The 21,932-nt window shown below is 40.9% G+C and overlaps 1 protein-coding gene across 1 annotated transcript in view; it reads left to right on the top strand.

Moving 5' to 3' along the window:
* LOC126419221 (phosphatidylserine decarboxylase proenzyme, mitochondrial) overlaps positions 1-21,932 on the top strand; it is a 118,549-nt gene that overhangs the window by 47,054 nt on the left and 49,563 nt on the right. Inside the window, exons 4-5 of the mRNA XM_050086357.1 lie at positions 2,395-2,631; positions 11,372-11,501. Coding sequence (XP_049942314.1) covers positions 2,395-2,631; positions 11,372-11,501 — 367 coding nt within the window. The remainder of the gene's footprint in view (positions 1-2,394; positions 2,632-11,371; positions 11,502-21,932) is intronic.

The following is a 21,932-nucleotide window of genomic DNA, read 5'->3' as shown; positions in this document are numbered from 1 at the left end:
ACCCCTGTGTGCTTCCTTAACATCTGTTATGTTACAAGACCCATTCAAGTTCTTACCTGGTTAATAAGCATTTTATGTAGCAGCAAGTCATGTCTCACACATTACAGTAAGCTGTTCATGATTGTAGGACATAGGTCAGACCATTACGTATGAATATTTTGTGGCAACTTGAAGCATCAAGAAGGAAGTAATTACAGTATCAAGAAAGAAGTTATTACAAAATGACAAGGAAATCTTAGACTAAATGTAACATCAACAATATAAAGAATAAAAGATCAGAGAATCATAAAAGAAGAACTGACTGAATATTGATATTGGAGTTTGCTGAAACAGCATTTGCGTTAATGTCATATCTCAGATACACAAGACTGTGAATAATTCAGAATTTTATGTGCTATTCTTAACGCTGTTGAGTAAATTTTCGATTAACTGTTAACTGCATGTATTCTGCCCACCTTGTGTTCTTTGAAGTGATATAAGTCATGCACAGGTGCCCAATCTCTCATACATATCTCTAGGTAGGGTTGCTGGCAGTGTGATCAGTGGACATTTTAATGTATTTTATGTGGTTACAGTGCATACAGTCATCCCACAAGCTTGGGATGAACTGTGACCCATTGTCTGGCAACATCATCTCTGTAAATACCACTTTTCTAAAGTAATCTTTCTCCAATTTGACAATCATAGTTTTTCTGGTCACACTCTGTATCTGGTACAGTTTTATAAATTTTGAAAATACATGTACAGCTACAAATACATATTTAATTTCATCTCTAAAGGTAGGAAGGTGTCTGAAACTATCCACAGTGAGCAACGATTGTGCTTCAAGAGGAGTAATACTCTGCATTTCCGCTTGACAAGATACTGTACTGTGTGTTGTACCCTCTAGCATTTGTCACATGCAGCCAACTGCCTATGCACTCTTCTTGACAAATTATTAATAAATGCTTGCTTATTGAGTATGTCTATAAACCTCTGTTCTCTGTAGTGAACATGACTTAGAAGAACATAATCTCTGATTGTCAGGGAAGCACAGTTTCAAATGGTCTGATCGCTTATTTTGCCTCCTTAATTGAATCTCTCCATGCATTTTGTATAATCTGGGCGAGTTCTCATATCCTTTGATATAGGATTTCATCTTCATAAGTTTCAACATTGGATCCCCACTCTGTGCATATCTTTGCATGCTGCAAGGATTTCCTTTACCTCATCTACTTCCTTTATATACAATAGATGTAACTCTTCATCAACAGCTTCCTTCGCAATAGTGTCTCCTCCTGAGACCAACAGTCCAGATAAAGCATCAGTGACAGTATTCGATGCCCTTAATATTGTGGATTGTGTAGTCAACCTGTTGCAGAGACAGCACTCATGCCAAACGTTGAAGAGCTTTGTGGTCAGAGAGCACCAGTACCCTGTTTCTCTCAAGGTAAATTCAAAACTTTTGAAAACCAAGCATAGTTGCAAACAGCAGCTTCTCAGGTATACTGTAGCAACTCTTGTGTTTCAGTAAGATGCTGTTACCCGTGTTCTGTTCTTTCTCCCACAGTCTTCTTACAGAGCAGTTCAGTTGTGAATATGTAGTCCGAACTGCACATGGTAAGACAGAATGTCTGAGATGTATCAGGATTCAACATTGCGCTTGTGCAGAAACTGTCATTTATTGCCCTGAAATCACATTCACGTTTGTTGGTCTACATCCATGCTACATTAAAATTCTTCAGTTCATGAAAGAGATGGAAGTTACTCAGAACTAGGTTGGTGCTGTAGGGCAAGTGATGGTAATGTCCCATTGAAATTTCTCAAGGTGCCATTGAGCTGCACCAGCACCATGAGGAATGACCTTGTCACACATGAAAACAATCCCAGAAGGAAATATTGCCTGATAAAGTTTTCTCCATGCACTTGGCTCATTCTTACATGCTTCTGCTAGCAGAAAATGAATAAAGCTTCACAATTCACAGTTGACAGGAGAATCAATTGAAACAGCTGTGTTTATGTCACTGCAGCTCAGTACAGACTGAAAGAATGTGCCATGCAGGAGATGCACAGTTCTTTACGGCACACACTATCACCTGCCACTTGTGTGGCATTTATGCTGTGTGATCAGGAGATGGGGAAAAGAAGACCCTGGTAGATATGTTTTGGTTCTTTTTGTTAAAATATTAGGACAAAATTATTATTTGTAATGTATTTATTACCTATTATTGTTCATTGTATCGTTTATCTCTTAGCTGCTCCTGTTAAGTTAATATTTACTCAGTCATGGTGACTCCGTAATGTGTGTGTGTGTGTGTGTGTGTGTGTGTGTGTGTGTGTTTTATGAACTGTTTATGTTGAACTTGATTGGAAAGTCTATGAAGAATGTTGACAACGATAACACTGTTGTTGTAGGTGACGTGCTACCGATCTGTTCCATTGCGCCTTGTGTCACGGAGCTGGGGCTGGTTTAGCAATCTGGAACTACCTGAACCACTCCGGACTCGACTCATATCTGCTTACATTACGAAATTTGGTTGCAACTTGGAGGAGGCAGCAGTTACCAACTTATCTGCATATCGTAGTCTAGCAGATTTCTTCTGTCGAGAACTGCGTCATGATGCACGTCCAATTGCTGCCACTGATTGCCTTGTAAGTATTTTTGCAAAAGCAGAACATTTTGCTGATTATTATTACTGTTCTACCTTCTCATCGAAGCTACTTGGAATGTTAAGAGATGGAAACAATAAGCTAACAGGTAGCTGGGTAGCCACAGTAGTAGTAAGCATTTATGGGAAAAAAATAGTCATTACAGTTAACATTCAAACTTGAGTTTTTATTATAAAATGTAACAGTAGAAACAATTACAGTTATCTAACTTCTGGTTTGAGATGCTGGCTTGTTGTTGATTTGTGCCCTATTGTTAGCAGTCCATTGAAGATACATTTTACTTCATTTTTATGAAGTATGAGAGTGAAAAAAAACCTTCATCATTCTTTTAAACTAGCAGAACATTAATCTTCAAGATTGCGTTGCTGTGACCTTTCTGAGGCCTTTGATTGTGGTTCTGTGACGTGGCTAAAGTCTGTAATTGTTTAAGTTATAAAACTTTAATAGACAAATCATGAGTTTGATGAATGGTGTCCTCCTTGATGAGCTGTAATTCCAGTAAAGCAGCACCACCAGTGCACACTTTTATCTACTTTATGTTTATGTAACTGTAAGGAATCAAATCCATCATACCTTAACTGGCCATGTCATTTCATTGCATTTTACTTACTTAAGTTCTCATAGTTATTTTGTTGTTTTAATGCAACTGAATTAGTTTTCAGCATAGATTGTGTCCCTGTAGTGAGTTTCATTCATATTTTATACAACTTTCAAATTTTTTGACTTCTTGGAATCAGACCACCCAGTGTGTATTGTGCCTGTTTTAGTTTCACGTTCCAGTAATTTAGTAGTTTATGCTCTCTGCCAAAACATGAAATGGGGACCTCTGATATCTACCACAGTTCCAACCAGCAAAAAAACACACAGTGGACGTATCAGCTGCTGTACTAAAACTCTTAACTGTCCAAGTCATAATAATCAGTTCCGACTTAAAGGGCATTTGGTTTTCATGACTCTTCAATCTCGAATATTTGTTTAAATAAAATGTTTATATGTGAAATATTTATTTTGTTGTCACCTGTCACACGTATATTATACCCTGAGTAAGAAAATTTAAAAAATTACAACATTACAAAGAATTTTGATATTTTATGTATATCTAATAATACATATGTATCAAACAATGGAAAGTTGGGGAAGGGATAACAATTAAATAGGGCAGACTGCTACTCACCACACAGAAAAGGCATTGAGAGGCAAAGTAGTAAATTTAAAAGTAGACTAAGCCATGGGAAAGCCCTTTGGCAGATTGTCAGGTGTAGAGTAAACATGCATGCAGGCAGGAGCGTGCATGCCCACCACCCCTCCTCCTTCCCTCCCTCCCTCCCTCCCTCCCTCCCTCCCTCCTCCCATGCTCGCGAACACTAATAACACTTTTGTCTCTCGGTGCAGTCAATCTTAGTGCCCAGTGTGCATGCACTCGTGTGTGTGTGTGTGTGTGTGTGTGTGTGTGTGTGTGTGTGTGTGTGCGTACAACAATCTGGTGCACCATCACTCAAACTCAATTGCAGGCTGCCTATGTAACGGCCTCCACGAGCAACAAAAATTAGATTTTCAATATTTCATATGTAATTATTAGTGGAATTTGAGAATTCTAAATACTGTGATAATCTACTCATTAACATCTATAATCTTATGTTAAAGGTTTAACACAGTAAGACAAGCATTACAGTTAAAAACTCTGTGTATGTCTTGAAGCAGTGTAACTCACAGCATGCAAATAACCCAGTCTGTATTCATCCAGCATTTGAGAATCAGAGCAGTTATTGTTGGCTTGCCAGAGTGTTTTATGGAAATGTAGGGCACAGTGGTAAAAATGTAGAACATTTGACAAAAATGTGGGACATTATTGGCAAATGCATTTGTATTTTCTTAAAATCCTGGCACATACAATGTTAAACGTGATCATCAACAGCAGTCAGTTATACTTCTCTGAAGAACTAATGTTATGCAAAGTTTAGCTTTTATGAAATTGAATTTTGAAAAATTGTACTTCACAAAAGCAATACCTTTGACTTAGTCAATAGATAATCTATTCCTTTGATCTGTCCACTGTGCTCTAAGTAGTGAAAATACTCTTTCAGCATTAGCGTTGGGTGCATAAATAACAAGAAAATACTGAACTAGTTTCAGGAGTTCAGAGTGACAGTTCTTGTGCTTGTTACCATTAAAATATCTAGTCCACCTATCATTATAGGACAGTTCCCAAAGTTCAGAGCTATGCTGTTGCAAAACCTAGTTCACATTACATACCTCATCACAACACTTTACATAAACTGTTACGCCAACTTTATCACTCACGAAAGGCCGGCCGGGGTGGCCGAGCAGTTCTAGGCGCTACAGTGTGGTACTGCGCGACCGCTACGGTCGCAGGTTCGAATCCTGCCTCGGGCATGGATGTGTGTGATATCCTTAGGTTAGTTAGGTTTAATTAGTTCTAAGTTCTAGGCGACTGATGACCTCAGAAGTTAAGTCGCATAGTGCTCAGAGCCATTGGAACCATCATTCACAAACTGTACACACTTTTGTACATTGGCTATAAATACTGTATCATTTAAGATTAACCATCCAAAATCTTTTAGTTCTGAAATTGACACACACCATTTATCTAAATAGTTGAGACGTTTGGCGTGCAACGGAACAGCCTCCTGCTCAACAGCCTCCTGCTCAGAATTGTCAAGTTCTTTATTAAGGCCCTCCTCCCTAGCACTTATCAATGTGTTCCCCCCTCCCCCATCTTTAGTGACATTGAAATTATTCCCTAACCTGTTCTTGAGAAAGAGAGCACACATTTTCTAATATTGCAGTGATCTGAACAATGGATGTCAGTTCACTTTCAAGCTGTTCGATACCAAGATGAAACACAGGCATCAATGAATGTGTTATAAATGAGGCTTACTCAAACTGTTTTCAAAGAACGTCTTTAGGACTGGATGTAGGCAAAAAAGTAAGATTTTAAAGCCTCGTACATTTCAATTACTCTGTCAAATGCAGGATACAGAAATAACCATATGGTTTTACTGTGACTAAGAAGCTTTTTGTAACTAGTTTCTACAAATTCACAATAATACTTGAGCTCATTACTACTTACTGTATATATAGAAAAGTAATTGTACAACTTGAAAACAATCTTCACTTAAACTATGCAACCCATGCTGAATGGAATTGTTGAGAATTTGAGTTGGGCACCTCACTCAAACTAAAGTTTTGTGATGTGACATTAGTTTAGTGAATACATTTTTACAGTTGTGTTGACTTATGTCACCAAAATTTGTATTTGTATTGTCAGCTCCAATTTCTACTCTTTCCTTTTCTATTTCTAACCCTATTAAAGTATCTCAAACATACAATGACATTGTTTCAGCACTTTCATTTGGAGTAGTTTCAATTTTGACTACCTTTGTCTGTATAACACCAGCTTTAAGGTCAAAATATTGTATTAAAATAGGAAATGCTTTCTGGGAACCATGATTACTGTTGTTGGTGCCAACCCCAAAACAAGAAATTAGAATGAAATTGTATTGACACAGCAACAGCATGAAGCTTTCTTTTTAATATCAGGATCGCAGTATAGTTTTGTATTTAGTTTATGTGCAGTCATTGGATTTGCATGATGCTTGGTGATGAACAGTGCGAAATACATGTTACCTCTGTAAGGCTAACACAACACACTGATTGTGTGTGCTGAGCAAAAAAACCTTCAATATCTTAAGCACCAGTGGAATTTTATGAAATTTTGGTTTCTTAGAAGACAGGTGTACTTCCAAATCTTGTGCATCTCACTCACGAAAGGCCGGCCGGGGTGGCCGAGCAGTTCTAGGCGCTACAGTGTGGTACTGCGCGACCGCTACGGTCGCAGGTTCGAATCCTGCCTCGGGCATGGATGTGTGTGATATCCTTAGGTTAGTTAGGTTTAATTAGTTCTAAGTTCTAGGCGACTGATGACCTCAGAAGTTAAGTCGCATAGTGCTCAGAGCCATTGGAACCATCATTCACAAACTGTACACACTTTTGTACATTGGCTATAAATACTGTATCATTTAAGATTAACCATCCAAAATCTTTTAGTTCTGAAATTGACACACACCATTTATCTAAATAGTTGAGACGTTTGGCGTGCAACGGAACAGCCTCCTGCTCAACAGCCTCCTGCTCAGAATTGTCAAGTTCTTTATTAAGGCCCTCCTCCCTAGCACTTATCAATGTGTTCCCCCCTCCCCCATCTTTAGTGACATTGAAATTATTCCCTAACCTGTTCTTGAGAAAGAGAGCACACATTTTCTAATATTGCAGTGATCTGAACAATGGGTGTCAGTTCACTTTCAAGCTGTTCGATACCAAGATGAAACACAGGCATCAATGAATGTGTTATAAATGAGGCTTACTCAAACTGTTTTCAAAGAACGTCTTTAGGACTGGATGTAGGCAAAAAAGTAAGATTTTAAAGCCTCGTACATTTCAATTACTCTGTCAAATGCAGGATACAGAAATAACCATATGGTTTTACTGTGACTAAGAAGCTTTTTGTAACTAGTTTCTACAAATTCACAATAATACTTGAGCTCATTACTACTTACTGTATATATAGAAAAGTAATTGTACAACTTGAAAACAATCTTCACTTAAACTATGCAACCCATGCTGAATGGAATTGTTGAGAATTTGAGTTGGGCACCTCACTCAAACTAAAGTTTTGTGATGTGACATTAGTTTAGTGAATACATTTTTACAGTTGTGTTGACTTATGTCACCAAAATTTGTATTTGTATTGTCAGCTCCAATTTCTACTCTTTCCTTTTCTATTTCTAACCCTATTAAAGTATCTCAAACATACAATGACATTGTTTCAGCACTTTCATTTGGAGTAGTTTCAATTTTGACTACCTTTGTCTGTATAACACCAGCTTTAAGGTCAAAATATTGTATTAAAATAGGAAATGCTTTCTGGGAACCATGATTACTGTTGTTGGTGCCAACCCCAAAACAAGACATTAGAATGAAATTGTATTGACACAGCAACAGCATGAAGCTTTCTTTTTAATATCAGGATCGCAGTATAGTTTTGTATTTAGTTTATGTGCAGTCATTGGATTTGCATGATGCTTGGTGATGAACAGTGCGAAATACATGTTACCTCTGTAAGGCTAACACAACACACTGATTGTGTGTGCTGAGCAAAAAAACCTTCAATATCTTAAGCACCAGTGGAATTTTATGAAATTTTGGTTTCTTAGAAGACAGGTGTACTTCCAAATCTTGTGCATCTCCAAGAGAAAAGTTTGTTGTATTAAAATAAAGATAATTTATGAAAATTGGCAGTTATAGGTTAAAACTCTTTAAATAATCACCATAGCATTATGTTGGTCCAAGTCAAACACACAAAAGAATAAAAAGAAAAAGAAAACTATTTTATAACCTTACCTTTGTGTGCAACAGAAACATATGTTGCTGGATGCCAATTATGGCATTGTGCTTTGAGTTCGTGTCTTCTTGCCTTGAAACAGTTATACTTTAATGGCAATGCGTCATTGCATTTGCATTTTTGTTTCATCATTGTGGCTTATAACAAAAGTACTGTGAATTAATTGTTAACTTTCCACTTGCTTATTCTTCAGGAGCCAAAATTCAAATGGATCAGTGAGAATAAAGCTTCACTTTGCTTTGCCTTGGAATGTAAATGCTGCTTTGCCACATCTGTCATTCAGTGTTATTAATGCATGAGTAAGCTCTGTAACTGTAGCCATGTTGCTGTATAGAACAGCAGTAATAACCAATTATTCATTTCTATTTTCCCAGTTGCCAGGTCATTTTCTAAAGATCACTGCTTCTTCCTGAAAATGTGAGAGATTTGAAGCCAGACAAGCGGTTACAATATAGCAAGGACACGCATACCTGTGGGTAGGGGGGCGGGGAGATGCATTACATGATCTCCCTGTAGCTCTTAGGGAAAGGAAAAAATACAGGGTAGTCAGGTGCTTTTCTTTCAAGAAAATTATTTAAAAGTTGATACTACATAGGTCTTTAACAGAGCTGGAACTATAATGGTTTTGTTGCTACCTACAAGTCACCATTCGTCCTCCGAGATGTTAAAAATATTCTATACCCGTAGGTCTTGCCCCCAACCCCCTTACAGACTACCATATGGACACCGTTGGAAATGTAAGGCATGTCCAGGAATTTCGGGACATCTTGTAGCTAAGTTTTAGTGACTTGAAAAACATTTTACACACAAGTTCAAACCTTCACAAAATCTTTTCTTTCTGGCACATCCAGACAAAATAATGAAAGGAAATTAGTTTATCACTCAGTATAAGGCATTCTGTTTTAATTTATTACTTCTTTACTACTAATTCTATTTCCAACACATTTTATAGATAGTATCCACATATATACCACTAAATGTAGCTGTAAAATTATATCGTTGTTAAATACATAGTTCAGGAGATATTGTGCCAGGAACATTGCAGTGTGTGAGGAATTACCTCTTACTGGAAATGGAGTGCAAATTACTTGGTGTATACTCATCCACTGTCTGATGATGAGAGCACCTACAGACTTCAAACAAACATCAAGTACAATTTCAGACCTTTTCTAAACTTTTTCCCACTTACATTCTTAAGGTCAAATGTGTAACACATTAATATATTTGTGAATTAATTGGACATTTGAAACCATTTTATACATGGGAGTTAGGTTCTTGAAAGACTGAGAGGGGGAGGGGTGAGAGGCCTTACTATTCTATGGTATTTCATATTTTTGTTATATGTATCAGGTTCGTAAGGAAGAAGAAAAGAAAAAGTATTGTGTATGTTATGAGTGAGTGGTATCAGATCAAATGGAGTTGTCCCATCTTCTTATGTTTCATTGGACATGTTGTCCCAGTTATGTATGATAAACACGATCCAGCTATGGGATTTAATAATATCACAATCAGGAGAGAGAACATAAATAATATCACAATCAGGAGAGAGAACATAATTATTCCCAGATCCATCTCCTTCATTCTAATCTCCTCCAAATTATTTAATGAGAATCACTTTGATCTATAAGATAGGATTCATTAATCACCAATCCTGTGTTGCTAGTTTTGGTGTTGTTTGTACCTGATTATGCTCAGAAAACCCCTACACTAACCACAGGACTAGAATTTTATGTTGTATCCCAACTTTACATAACTACCTGCTTGTATCTATGAAGAGCAAAAGCTCTTAGTATAATATTAAACATATGAGTTCACAGTGACAAAAATATATAAACTTGAGTTTTCACAGAAATGTCAAATTTATTTCTCTCTTTCATCAAATCTTCTTAAGCTTGTTTTCTTTCAAATGCAATTCCCTACATGGTACGGCTACCTTCCCGGACCTTTTGTTGCTGTTATTTCATCCTAACTTCCCCCTTTATTATTTTTCCATTGTACTGCCCTTAAAAATTTTCACTGATCCTTGTTAGATTTGCCCAGAAAATGCTGCTCAGGTGTTTATTGTATTCTGGGAACTCATGAAAGACAGCAATACTTGGTTTATGGGTATCCTATGTGTATTGTTACCAACTAAGAAAGCATCCTAGTTTTAGAGTGCACTGCATTCTGAACAGATGCACCACTGAATATATGCCACAGTCTCAGTGACAAGGAATTACGTACATGCTGTGGTAGTCTTACATATCACATCTAAATGTGACAGAATAGTCCACCAAATGTCATGTTTAATGGTGTGGTGGTAAAACATGTTTGGAAACTGCCAGGTCTGGCATTACCCTAGCTGTCACCTTCCAGTTGTGTAAAGATAAGCCAGGAATGAAATGTGGTTTGGATTCATCAGTAGGATTACTGAGTTAGCTTAGGGATGTGCAAGTTGCCAAAGTGCCATCCAATCGAAAGACTTGCACCAGGTTGCTGAACATCCCTGTTGCCTGACTCTCAGCCAATCATGCTGTATTACTGTTTATTTTATTTTTAATTCAGTAAATTAAAATTGAATAGTGTGATTTCATGTCTATATAGTCTCATTTCCTTAAAGTTCGTAAATTTTATATTACTGAGGCCCTACTTTTGGCTGACAGACTGAAATAGACATAAACAGGAAAATGGAAAAACTGAAGCTGAAAAACAGTAAATAAGAAATATAATAAAGGCTAGTCGGTTGGCCATCCACATAGACCACAGCAACATCTCCTTCTGTTCATTTCTGAAATGGATGCTTGATGTATGTCTGTCAGTATGAAATTGTTGAAATATGGAATAATGGCTGCTTAAAAGCAAAAATTAATATAAAATGCAAGAATGAAAAATAAAAAATACTCCAAGAATGACAAAAAATATCTTTCAATGTAAAAAAAAAAAAACCCACACACACACACACACACACACACACACACACAGACGCCATAACTCTCAAATTTGGCAATAGCTGAAGTTACCAGACCAGAATTTGTCAGAAGCAACTAGATATAGTACCTTGTGATAGTGCCTACACCCAGATATAAGTAAGAACAGAGTCCTCAATTCTAATTGGAGCTTGTAATGGAAAAATTGAGTGATTGCTAACATATTTAGTCCTGGTAAAAATTCCATTCAGTTAGCGAGCTGTGCATGTCTCATAAATGTACAACTTATTACATATGAAATTTTTTATATTAGATTTTGTATTCATGTAAGAAAAAGCACCGATGTTAGAAGAAAGTAATCACTACCAGTACCCATATGTTTTTCCATCAACAGGTATCTCCTGCAGATGGGAGTGTGGTAAATATAGGACGTGTTTCATCTAGCAAAGTGGAACAAGTCAAGGGTGTCACATACACGCTTGAAGCTTTCCTTGGACCACATACATGGAAACCAGTAAGTCAAGGTATAGTAACATATCGATCTTCTATGTGTGATGTTTGATTCTGAGGAGAAGAATAAAAAGCACCAGACCTTGAACACTGGATTGTTGTTACTGGGCTGAAACCTTCTTCTGATATCTACAGCTATGAAGGTTGCCCAGAAAGTAATGCACCGCATTTTTTTTCTCAGCCAGAAACAATGCTACGAATGCAAAATGTTACATATGTATTATTTGAAGTCTCCTGAGTAATCACGCCAAGTTTCTGTCTCTTCAGAGAGACAGTGTAGCTGCAGGACAGTTTCAAAATGGTGTCTGTAATTATGTACGTTACAAACAACATGCCGCCATTGAATTTCTCACTGCAGAGAAAGAAATTGTGGGAAATATTCAAAAACGCTTATGCAAATCTGTGAAGCATTTGCTGTCGACATAAGTACAGTTAGTCGCTGGACATGGAGGGTGAGGTCATCAGAAGGCAGTTTGGCAGAGCTCCACGATTTGCAGCGATCGGGGAGACCATCCACAGCTGTGACACCTGACATGTTGCTGCGAGCTGATGTAATTCGCGAGGGCAAATGCATTGTGACTTGGCAGTTGGCACTGCATTTGTCAATCAGTAAAGGAAGTGTGGACGCAATTATCTGCAATCTTGGATATTCAAAAGCATGTGCAAGGTGGGTCCCACGTTGTCTAAGAGTGGACCACAAATTGCACAGAAAAAAAACCATTTGTCTTGATTTGTTGCAACATTTTGAAGATGAGGAGGAGGGCTTCTTGTCCTGGATTGTGACAAGTGATGAAACCTGGATTCACCATTTTGAGCCCAAAACAAATGACATTCGATGGAATGGCGGCATTCCCACTCCCCACAGAAGAAAAAATTCAAAGCAAATGCTTCTGCATCGTGATCACCATGTTCTGGGACTGTGAAAGTGTGATTCTCATTAATGTGATGCCAAGAGGCTGTACCATTAATTCAGAAGCTTATGTCAACACATTAACAAAACTCAAGATGTGCTTCTGGCTACTTCTGTGCCATAGCAACCAAGGAGATGTTTCGCTGCAACATGATAACGCTCGGGCCCACGCAAGTCTGAGAACTGCTGACCCCATCCACCCTACAGACATGACCTTGCCCCGTCAGACTTTCACTTGTTTGGGCCATTAAAGGATGCCATTCATGGACGATATTTTGATGACAACAAGGAGATGATTCACACAGTGAAGGATTGGTACCAACAGGGCACACATGCCTTTGTTTCGTGCTGGTGGAAGGCCACAGAACAAGATGGAGATTACATAGACAAATGTTTTTTTTTTATTTTATTTTGTGTGTGTAATTCTAATTATGTTCAATAAAGAATTGTTAAAGAAAAAAAAACGTCGTGCATTACTTTCTGGGCAACCCTAGTACTTCTACATCTATATTCTGCAAACCACCATGGGGCTCAGGGCATTGTCTCATTGTACCAGTTATTCGAGTTTCTTCCTATTCAATTTAGGTATGGACTGTGGGAAGAATGATTGAATGCCTCTGTGCACACAGTAATTATTCTAATCTTATACTCACAATCTCTCTGTGAGCGATACATAAGGGACTATAATACATTCCTAGAGTCAGTATTAAAACCTGTTCTTGAAACTTTGTTAATAAACTTTCTCTGGATAGTTTATGTCTCTCTTCGAGTCTTGAGTTCAGTCCCTTCAGTATCTTTGTGACATGCTCCCATGGATTAAACAAACCTGTGACTATTTGTGCTATCCTCCTCTGTATTTTTTCAGTAGCCCCTGTTAGTCCTATTTGGTTTGGGTCCCACACAGTTGAGCAATATTCCAGAACCGGTTGCATGAATGATTTGTAAACGATCTCCTTTGTAGGCTGGGTGCTCATCTCCAGTATTCTACCAATAAACCGAAGTCTACACCTGCTTTACCCACGACTGAGCCACTGCTTTTTTCCAATGTAGATTTAACTGTAACATGAAATAGATATCATAGTTAATATATTTACATAGTCTACAATAAACTTAGAAGATGGATGAAGTATAATAGTCATATATTCTATAAAGTTTTGAAAGAAAATTAATGAGTGAAAAAAAATCACTGTGTGAAGTTGGAATGAGCAGCACATTGGCGTGTAGAAAAGACTCACTGGCAGTTGAGTTTTTGGATTAACTTCATGTCAGAGAGTTAATGAAATATACACGCAATAAAATACACATTCAGCCACTCGCTCTCCTCCCTCCCAGGGGGCTCACTTTTTGGCGTGTTAGTGCTTGGCTACCACAGGGCTCCAGCTTTTGCTGTATCTTTTCCCTTCCGTGCTGCATGATGATCCTCTTGCCTCCTTTGGGGAACAGGTTTGGGATGTTCTTGGAAATGTGTTCAGCAGTTTCCGTAGCCAATATCAGAACTGTCTCATCACTGTCTTTCATTCCTTTTTTTTTTTTTTTTTTTTTTTTTTTTTTTTTTCTTTCTTCGTTCCCCCTTCTCCTATCATTCCTCCACTTCAGCGTTAAAGGATCCTCTTTTTGTTCTTCCTCTCTGTGCTCTCCTGACGGCTAGCCCACATATCCGACGCGTAATGGGTGACTAGGTAATGCGTAATTCCCAGCCACGGGTCGACAGGTAGGGTTCGCATGTATCCTCTGGTACAGGCCAGGCCCAGGGAGGGGTGATTGCCTGAGCTGCTACCTTACCAAATTGCCAGTTGGTCCTTCTGCCAGGTGTTTGGTAGGTGTGACCTGAGGTGTGAACGATCACCTAAGGCGGGTGCGCCCCCTCTGAGGGCAGCCCCCAATTGAAAAGGAGCACGCCAACAGAGACTCTAGCAATCATGAGAGATTTTCTCTCAGTGAGCCAATCATCTTCTTCACAGTCAACATACACTAAACATAAATGGAATAGGTCTAATGATTCAAAGACCCTCCCAGCTGCACCACAGTTCCTCGTGGTTTCACACAGTGAAGACAATCAGTCCTTTGCTACAGTAAATCTGTTTATCATTCAAAACGGTGTTGATGCCATTGCCGGCCCTGTGAAATCCTGCTCCTGTTTACAGAATGACACTTTGCTTTTGGAGACTACTTCAAATTCTCAAGCACAACTGCTGCTTGCTGCCTCGCTTCTCCACAGTTATCATGTTCGTGTCAAGGCCCATAGAATTTTGAATTCTTCCCCTGGTGTTATTTACAGTAGGCTGCTCGATGGTCTGACCAAGGCCGAAGTTCAGTCATGCCTCTCTGATCAGGGTGTCATTGCCATCCATCAGGTGATGTAAAAGGTAGATTCCTCCTTAGAGCCCACACACACTTTTACTCTCACCTTCAATAGAGTGGTGCTTTCGTCAAAAATCAAAGCAGGCTATGAAGTTATCACAGTCCAACTGTACATTCTGAACCCGATGCACTGCTACCAGTGTCATTGTTACATCCACACTCGAATGTCCTGTTGACATCCAGCTAAATGTGCAACGTGTGATAGGGATGCTCACAAGGGCATGTGTCCGCCACATTCTCCCTGCTGTGTCAATTGGAATGACAACCATGTTGCCTCCTCCCGAAATTGCCTTGTGTATCTCAATGAGTGGGCTGTCCAGGAGATCCAGGTGAAGGAAAAAGTGCCTTACCTGGTCACTTACAAGTTTTTGGTTAGTTGAAAACCCTGTGTTCTACCATCGTGCACTTACGGTACTGTTTTTGCTACATCTCACTACATGAAGGACATGGTCACGCAGACATGTGACCTCAAATTCAGCACTGCAGTTGTAAAATCACCCTGTGTCATCGTAGTATCCTCGTCTCCTCATCCAGCTGTGCAGCAAGTCACCAAACTTTCGTCTCATGGGGCAACACTGACTACACAACCAGCAGACTGGAAAGGAGAGAAGGAATACTCCTGCAGAGACTTCTTATGACCCTCCAGCTAACAAACATCTGAGGCTTCCTCTGCCAACCAGAAAGGCTCCAAGAAATCAAACAAAGGCAAACAGTCTTCTCTTTCACCGACTCTGAGGTCCTCTTCGATGATGTTGCCACATGATACCCTTGCCTGTCCAAAGTCCGTGTTGTCGGCATGCACCGCCAGCCAGGACTCTGCAGACTGACAGAAGGAGAATGCCGATGTCTTTGTAGATCTCATGAAGCAGGATCCTTCAGCCTCTGCACCCTATAGCAGTGAGCTTTCGAAGTGTGGTACTTGCCAGCTGCCGAGATGACCTCTTCATTTTTCACTTGCTTCCCTCCAATAGAACATTTGCAGCTCTTGGAATCGTAGCATTTGCTTCTTCTCTGCCCGCAGGAAATAAAACTGTGTCCTCACAATGCTTTGAGCTCTCGCATTTCTTTCCAGTGCGCTTTTACCTTTCCCCACCGAGGACGGCATTCCATCTCATAGGGGTGTCATGCTGCTCTTCCAGGATGATGTTCATAGTCAACCCATCTCCATGACTACCTGTCTTTGAGCTGTTGCAGTCCGCATTTTCCTTCCTCACGTGTCCTTTTCCCTTTGTACCATTTACATCCCTTTGCCATTCGGTGTCACCAGCAGACTTCCTGCAGCTTATTGGGCAACTCCCTCACCCCTTTTTGCTGCTTGGTGACATTAATGCACACCATCCCCTTTGGGATATCCCCCAGAACCTGCCTGAGAGGTGCCTTCTTGGCTGACCACATCAATCGACATAACCTCATCTGCCCTAACACGGGAGCACCCACGTTCCTTTCAGACTCCACGCACACCTATTATTCCCATTTAGACCTCTCCTTACGTACTGCCCAGCTTAACCGTTGTCTAGAGTGGTCCGTTCTCTTTGACACATACTCAAGTGACCATTTCCCATGTGCTATCCATTTGCTGACTCCTACCCCACCAATGTGCACACCCAAATTGCAGCTTTCTAAAGCCTACTGGAGGCTTTACTCATCCCTGGTGACCTTTGATGAACAACATTTCCCCAGTTGTGATGACGAGGTAGAACATTTTACAAACATTATCCTTACCGCCGCAGAACTTTCCATTGATCGCACTTCCTCTTTACTGTGCCATGTCTTGGTCCTTTGGTGGACTGAGGTGTGCTATGATGCAGTTTGCATGCAGAGACGTGCTCTCTGCGGTTTTAACCATCATCCTACAATGGCAAACTGCATTCTTTTTAAACAGTTGCATGCACAGTGTCATCGCATTCTTGGGGATAGCAAAAAGATACCTGGATTTCCTTTAGCAGTTCTTATAACAGTTCCAATCCCTCTTCCATTGTGTGGGACAACCTCTGATGGCTCTCTGGGACCTTGTTCCACTCCCCAATTTCTGGCTTGACAGTAGCAGGAGAAGTCATAATGGACCCTCTTGCTATCTCCAACACCTTGGGCCACTATTTTGCAAAGATTTTGAGCTCCACCCAACCCACTATCACTCTGCCTTCCTCCACCAGAAATGAGTGGAGGTGGCTCGGGCACTACCCATCTCTTCTCAGAATCGTGAGTGCTACAATGCCACCTGTACTATGAGGGAGCTAGATCATGCTCTCACTTCACCCCGATCCTCTGTTTCGCAGCCAGATGATGTTCACATTTGGATGTGAATCTTCCTCTTGCAGGCAAGCACTTTCTCCTCCATACAAACAATTACATCTGGGCAGAGGGCAAGTTTCCCAGATGCTGATGTGAAGCCACAAACATATCCATACGTAAGCCCAGTAAGGACAAACACCTTCCTTCTAGTTATCACCCCATTTCACTCACCAGCTGCATTTGCAAGATGATGGAACATATGATTCATGCCTGGCTGGTGTGGTAGCTCAAGTCTCGCAATCTACTAACCACTGCCCAATGTGTATTTCAAGCATACTGTTCTGCAGTTGACCATCTCTTTAGTTTATCAACCCATGGCATGAATGTTTTTCTGAGGAAATACCAGACTCTGGTCGTGTTTTTCAGTTTGGAGAAAGCCTACAATACCTGCTGGAGGGCTGGTATCCTCCATACTCTTTGCACATGCTGCATGCCATGTTTCCTTCAGGGATTTTTAAAAGACCGAGTTTCAAGGTACATGTGGGTTCTGCCTTGTTGGACACCTTTATCCAGAAAAACGGTCTGCCCCAGGGTTCTGTCCTGAGAGTCTTCATCCCCTTTGCTATCGCCATTAATCCTGTTATGACCTGTCTCCCACTGGGCATCTCTGGTTCCCTTTTCATTCAGGATTTTACGATCTATTGCAATTCTTCATATACATGTCTCCTTCAGCAGTGTGTCTATTGTCATGGAGCATCAACAATGGCTTTCACTTTCCACTGACAAAACTGTTTGTGTGAATTTCTGGTGGCACAATTGGTATCTTGCAGTCTTCACATCTTAGGTTTGTGGCTCTTCCGTTTGTTGAAACTAGGAAATTCGTGGGGCTTATGCTCGATAGGAAACTTTCCTGGTCCTCCCACATGTCTTATCGGCCACCAACTGTGAGTGAGCCCTCATTATCCTACATGTCCTCAGCGGTACTTCCTGGGGAACGGATTGGACCACTGTCCTCCATTTGTACCAGTCCCTTACCTGTTCAGAACTAGGCTATGGGTGTTTCGTTTATGCATCTTATGCCATCTGAATACTGACCACCACTTTGGCATCCGTATGGCCACTGATGCCTTTTACATTAGCCTGATAGTGTGTCCATATGCAGAAGCTGCCGATCTACCGCTATCATACTGCCATGACTTTCTTCTCAGCAGTTGCACATGCTGCTTGTTTGCCATGCCTGGCACCAATCCTATGCCTTCTTTGTCAATGACTCCATTGATTGCCAGTATGGGGCACATGCCTCTTCTCTGTTACCTCCTTGAGTTCACTTTCGGCTCTTGCTCCGACAGTTTTTCATGCTACCTGCCACTTTCCTGATGGATGTGAACCCTTCACCACCTTGGCTTCATGCGACGGCTCGTGTCCACCTTGGCCGTCATTCACTTCCTAAGGACACTACTCCAGCCTTGCTATATCGCCATGAGTTTCACAACCCTGCACATGGAACTTCGCGATAGTACCTTTCCGTACACTGATGGCTCTCAGACTGACTGTGGTATCAGGTGTGCCTTTGTCATTCGCACCGATGATTTTCAGTATCATCTTCCAGACACTGCTCAGTATTTACAGCACAGCTCTTTGCCCTGTATCGGGCCACACAGTACATCCGGCGACAAAGGCTTTTCAATTGCATCATCTGACTCTCTCAGTGCCCTTGAGAGCCTCTGTGTAATTTACACTGCCCATCCCTTAGTGCAGTGGGTCCAGAAAAGTTGTCACTTGCTCGCTTTTGATGGAGCCACTGTGATGTTTATGTGGGTTCCTGATCACATCAGTCTGACGGGAAACGAAGCTGCTGATGCTGCTGCCAAGACTGCAGTCCTCATTCCTCAGTCCACTAGTTCTTCCATTCCCTCCAATGGTGTCTGTGTTGCTGTCTGTCAGCAGGTGGTGTCACTTTGGCATCACCACTGGTCCACCCTTCGGGGGAACAAGCTCCAGGGAATTAAGCCTCTCGGAGCGGCTTGAATGATTTCCTCTTGGCCCCCTCACCATGAGATCACTTTAACTGGGTTGCATATTGGGTACCCTCTCTTTAACCATTGCCATTTATTAAATAATGCTCCCTCACCACTTTGTGCTCATTGCTCTCAACCTCTGACAGTTCGCCATTTCCTGACGGATTGCCATTTTTTAACCAGTTACGTTCTCATCTATGTTTGCTATCTGAGTTATCGGCCATTTTAGTGAACCATGCTTGGACAGTTGGCTGCATTTTCCTTTTTATCAGTTGTGGCAATATGGTGAAGGACAATCTTTAACTCAGGACCTCCATTACTCTATGGCGTATTTTATGTACCTTTCTCCATCCATGTTTTTTAGTTGTCTTACCTCATGTCGATTAGCTTAACATGTAGTCATTTTTAACTCCTTTCTTTGTCTTTGTGTTCTACTTTCCTGACAAAATAAAAAAAAAAGTTTAATTTTGGCAGGGGTGGGAAACTTTCCTGCGTTGGACTAAATGGATTGAGCAAGTATTGCTGATTAGATGTATGGGAAGACAAGGGCAGGCAAAAGGTTGGTTACAGTTTGGGAAAGGAAGGTGGAAATCATGTAGTTTTGACAGGATATGTGGTGATAGGCCTAAAATAACAGTAATGTCAAAGAAAGAATGCAGTGAAAAAAATGAAAATAGTAAACATGGTTAAAATAAATGAAATGAAATGCAGATGATGATGTAAATGTAAAATAGAATAGACGTGATAATGATAGAGATTAAATTTAAATTGCATTGTTATCGTATTGGGCTGTTGGAGGGGGGGGGGGGGGGGTTAAATTAGATGTAATCAGATTATCTTGAGGTTGCAGGTTAGCATTGTGTACGAGGAAGATTTCAGGTTGTAGCAGAAATTAACAATGAAAACATAGTAATAAACTTTTTTCCTTTCTTCATTTTATGAAGTGGAGTGAGGGCAGGGGAAGGAGGGGGACCTTGTCAGTGTGGAAAGATTTCACAGAAGTTTGAAATTCTATGTAAAGTTTCTTGTGCTCTTATCCTCAAACACTGGGTGAATATGATGTAGGTAATTTGCATTGTATGAGTTGCATTGCCTCAGTAAAAAACACCATTTCTAATTGTAATACTTATTGTGTTAAGCCTTGAACGTCAGATCAAAGCTCTGAACAAGTAGATTATTTTAAATTTCAAAGGGAGATGATACTGAGTGAAGCAGGATTCAGATATCAGCCCGAAAGCAGAATAAGAAAAAACCTACAGTAAACATTTCAGTAAAGATATAGACAAATTTGTTATTAGACTAAATGTTCTGCAATATTATGAACAGTACAAGGAAATACCATCTTTCCAAAAACTTCTCAGCTTCTGCTGTGCAAACCTGGACTCTTAGGCTAGCAAAGAAACTGTAAAAACAACTGTTCCATCTATCGGACTTGATTTTAAACAAAGCCAGAAACAATGGTGGACAGGAGAAGATACTTGTGAAAAGAAGACCCCTTTGAGTTGAAGACAGGTATAACAAAATCACTGTTACACATTATAGTGTTTGTCCGAAGCCTTCTCCAGAAAAGAAAATGCACACGTGTAAACAAAAGCAGGCAAACCTCATGCACATATGATTGCTACCACCAGCAGCTCCAACTGGAATGGGACTGTCACGTGAATAGCATTCTGGAGTGGGGCAGGGAAGGGAAGAGATAGCAGAGCACCTGGTAGGGGGAGAGAAGAGCGCTGTCTAGCCAGGTGTGCAGGAATGAAATCACGGCCTAGTGAGACTGCAGGAGCGCCTTGGGAGATGGGTTTGCAGAGGGGGGAGTGGGAGTGGCAGGCAGCGGAAAAATGGAGGAGCAGGGAAGGGGAAAGGGTAGGCGGGTGCATTTGCAGATCAGATGGTCACACACAATGTGGGTAGGGGATATTGTGGAGGGAGGATCCAGATGGCCCAGTTTGTGAAGCATCCATTGAAATCGAGCATGTTACATTCAACTGCATGTTGTGACACACCATTGTCTACTTTGCTCATGACCACAGTTTGGCGGTGGCCATTTCTGCTGGTGGACAGTGTAGTCACACTAATATAAAAAGCTGTCCAACGGTTGCAGAGCTGGTACACAACATGGCTGCTTTCACAGGTGGCTCGGCCTTTGATGGGGTAAGATAAGTCTGTGACTTGATTGAATAGGAGGTCCTGGATTGGTGCATTGGCCAGATCTTGCATCCAAGTCTTCCACTGGGTTATGATCCTTGTGGCAAGGAGTGGGTTTGGTAGTGGCATAGGACAGACTAGGATGTTGTAGAGATTGAGTGGGCAATGCACACATCCAGCCCTTCCTATTCCAGTCCTGGCTGGGCGATCTGTGAAAGAAGCCATGTCATATACCAGCTCTACTGCAACGTTTGCACAGCTTTTTATATTGGTATGACTGCCAACCAGCTGTCTACCAGGATGAACGGCCTCCGCCACTCTGTGGCCAAGAGCAAAGTAGACCACCCTGAGACACAACATGCAGCAGATCGTAACGTGCTTGATTTCTATGGCTGCTTCGCAGTCTGGGTCATCTGCAGCCTCCCTTCCAGCACCAGCTTTTCTAAACTACACAGATGGGAGTTATTGCTACAACACATCCTCTGCCCTGGAAATAAATTCTGCCTTCAACATATGGTAACCTACTGTCCCCACACTGTTCACCCAAGTTTCCACCCCCTTTCTGCTCCACTGCTTTTCTGCACCCCATTTTCCCCCCCATACCTCACCTCCCTGTGCTGCACCTGACAGTCTCATCAGGCTGCAATCTAGTGTCTATTCACTCTGCCAGACAGCACTCTTCACTCCCCCCACCTGGTGCACTGCTATTCCTCCCCGTCCCTGCCCCACTCCGTATTGCTATTCACGTGGCAGTCAAATTCCGGTCAGAGCTGCTGGTG

The sequence above is a fragment of the Schistocerca serialis genome, chromosome 9 (genome assembly GCF_023864345.2).
Source record: "Schistocerca serialis cubense isolate TAMUIC-IGC-003099 chromosome 9, iqSchSeri2.2, whole genome shotgun sequence".
Classification (NCBI taxonomy): domain Eukaryota; kingdom Metazoa; phylum Arthropoda; class Insecta; order Orthoptera; family Acrididae; genus Schistocerca; species Schistocerca serialis.
This window is presented reverse-complemented; position numbering and strand designations above follow the sequence as displayed.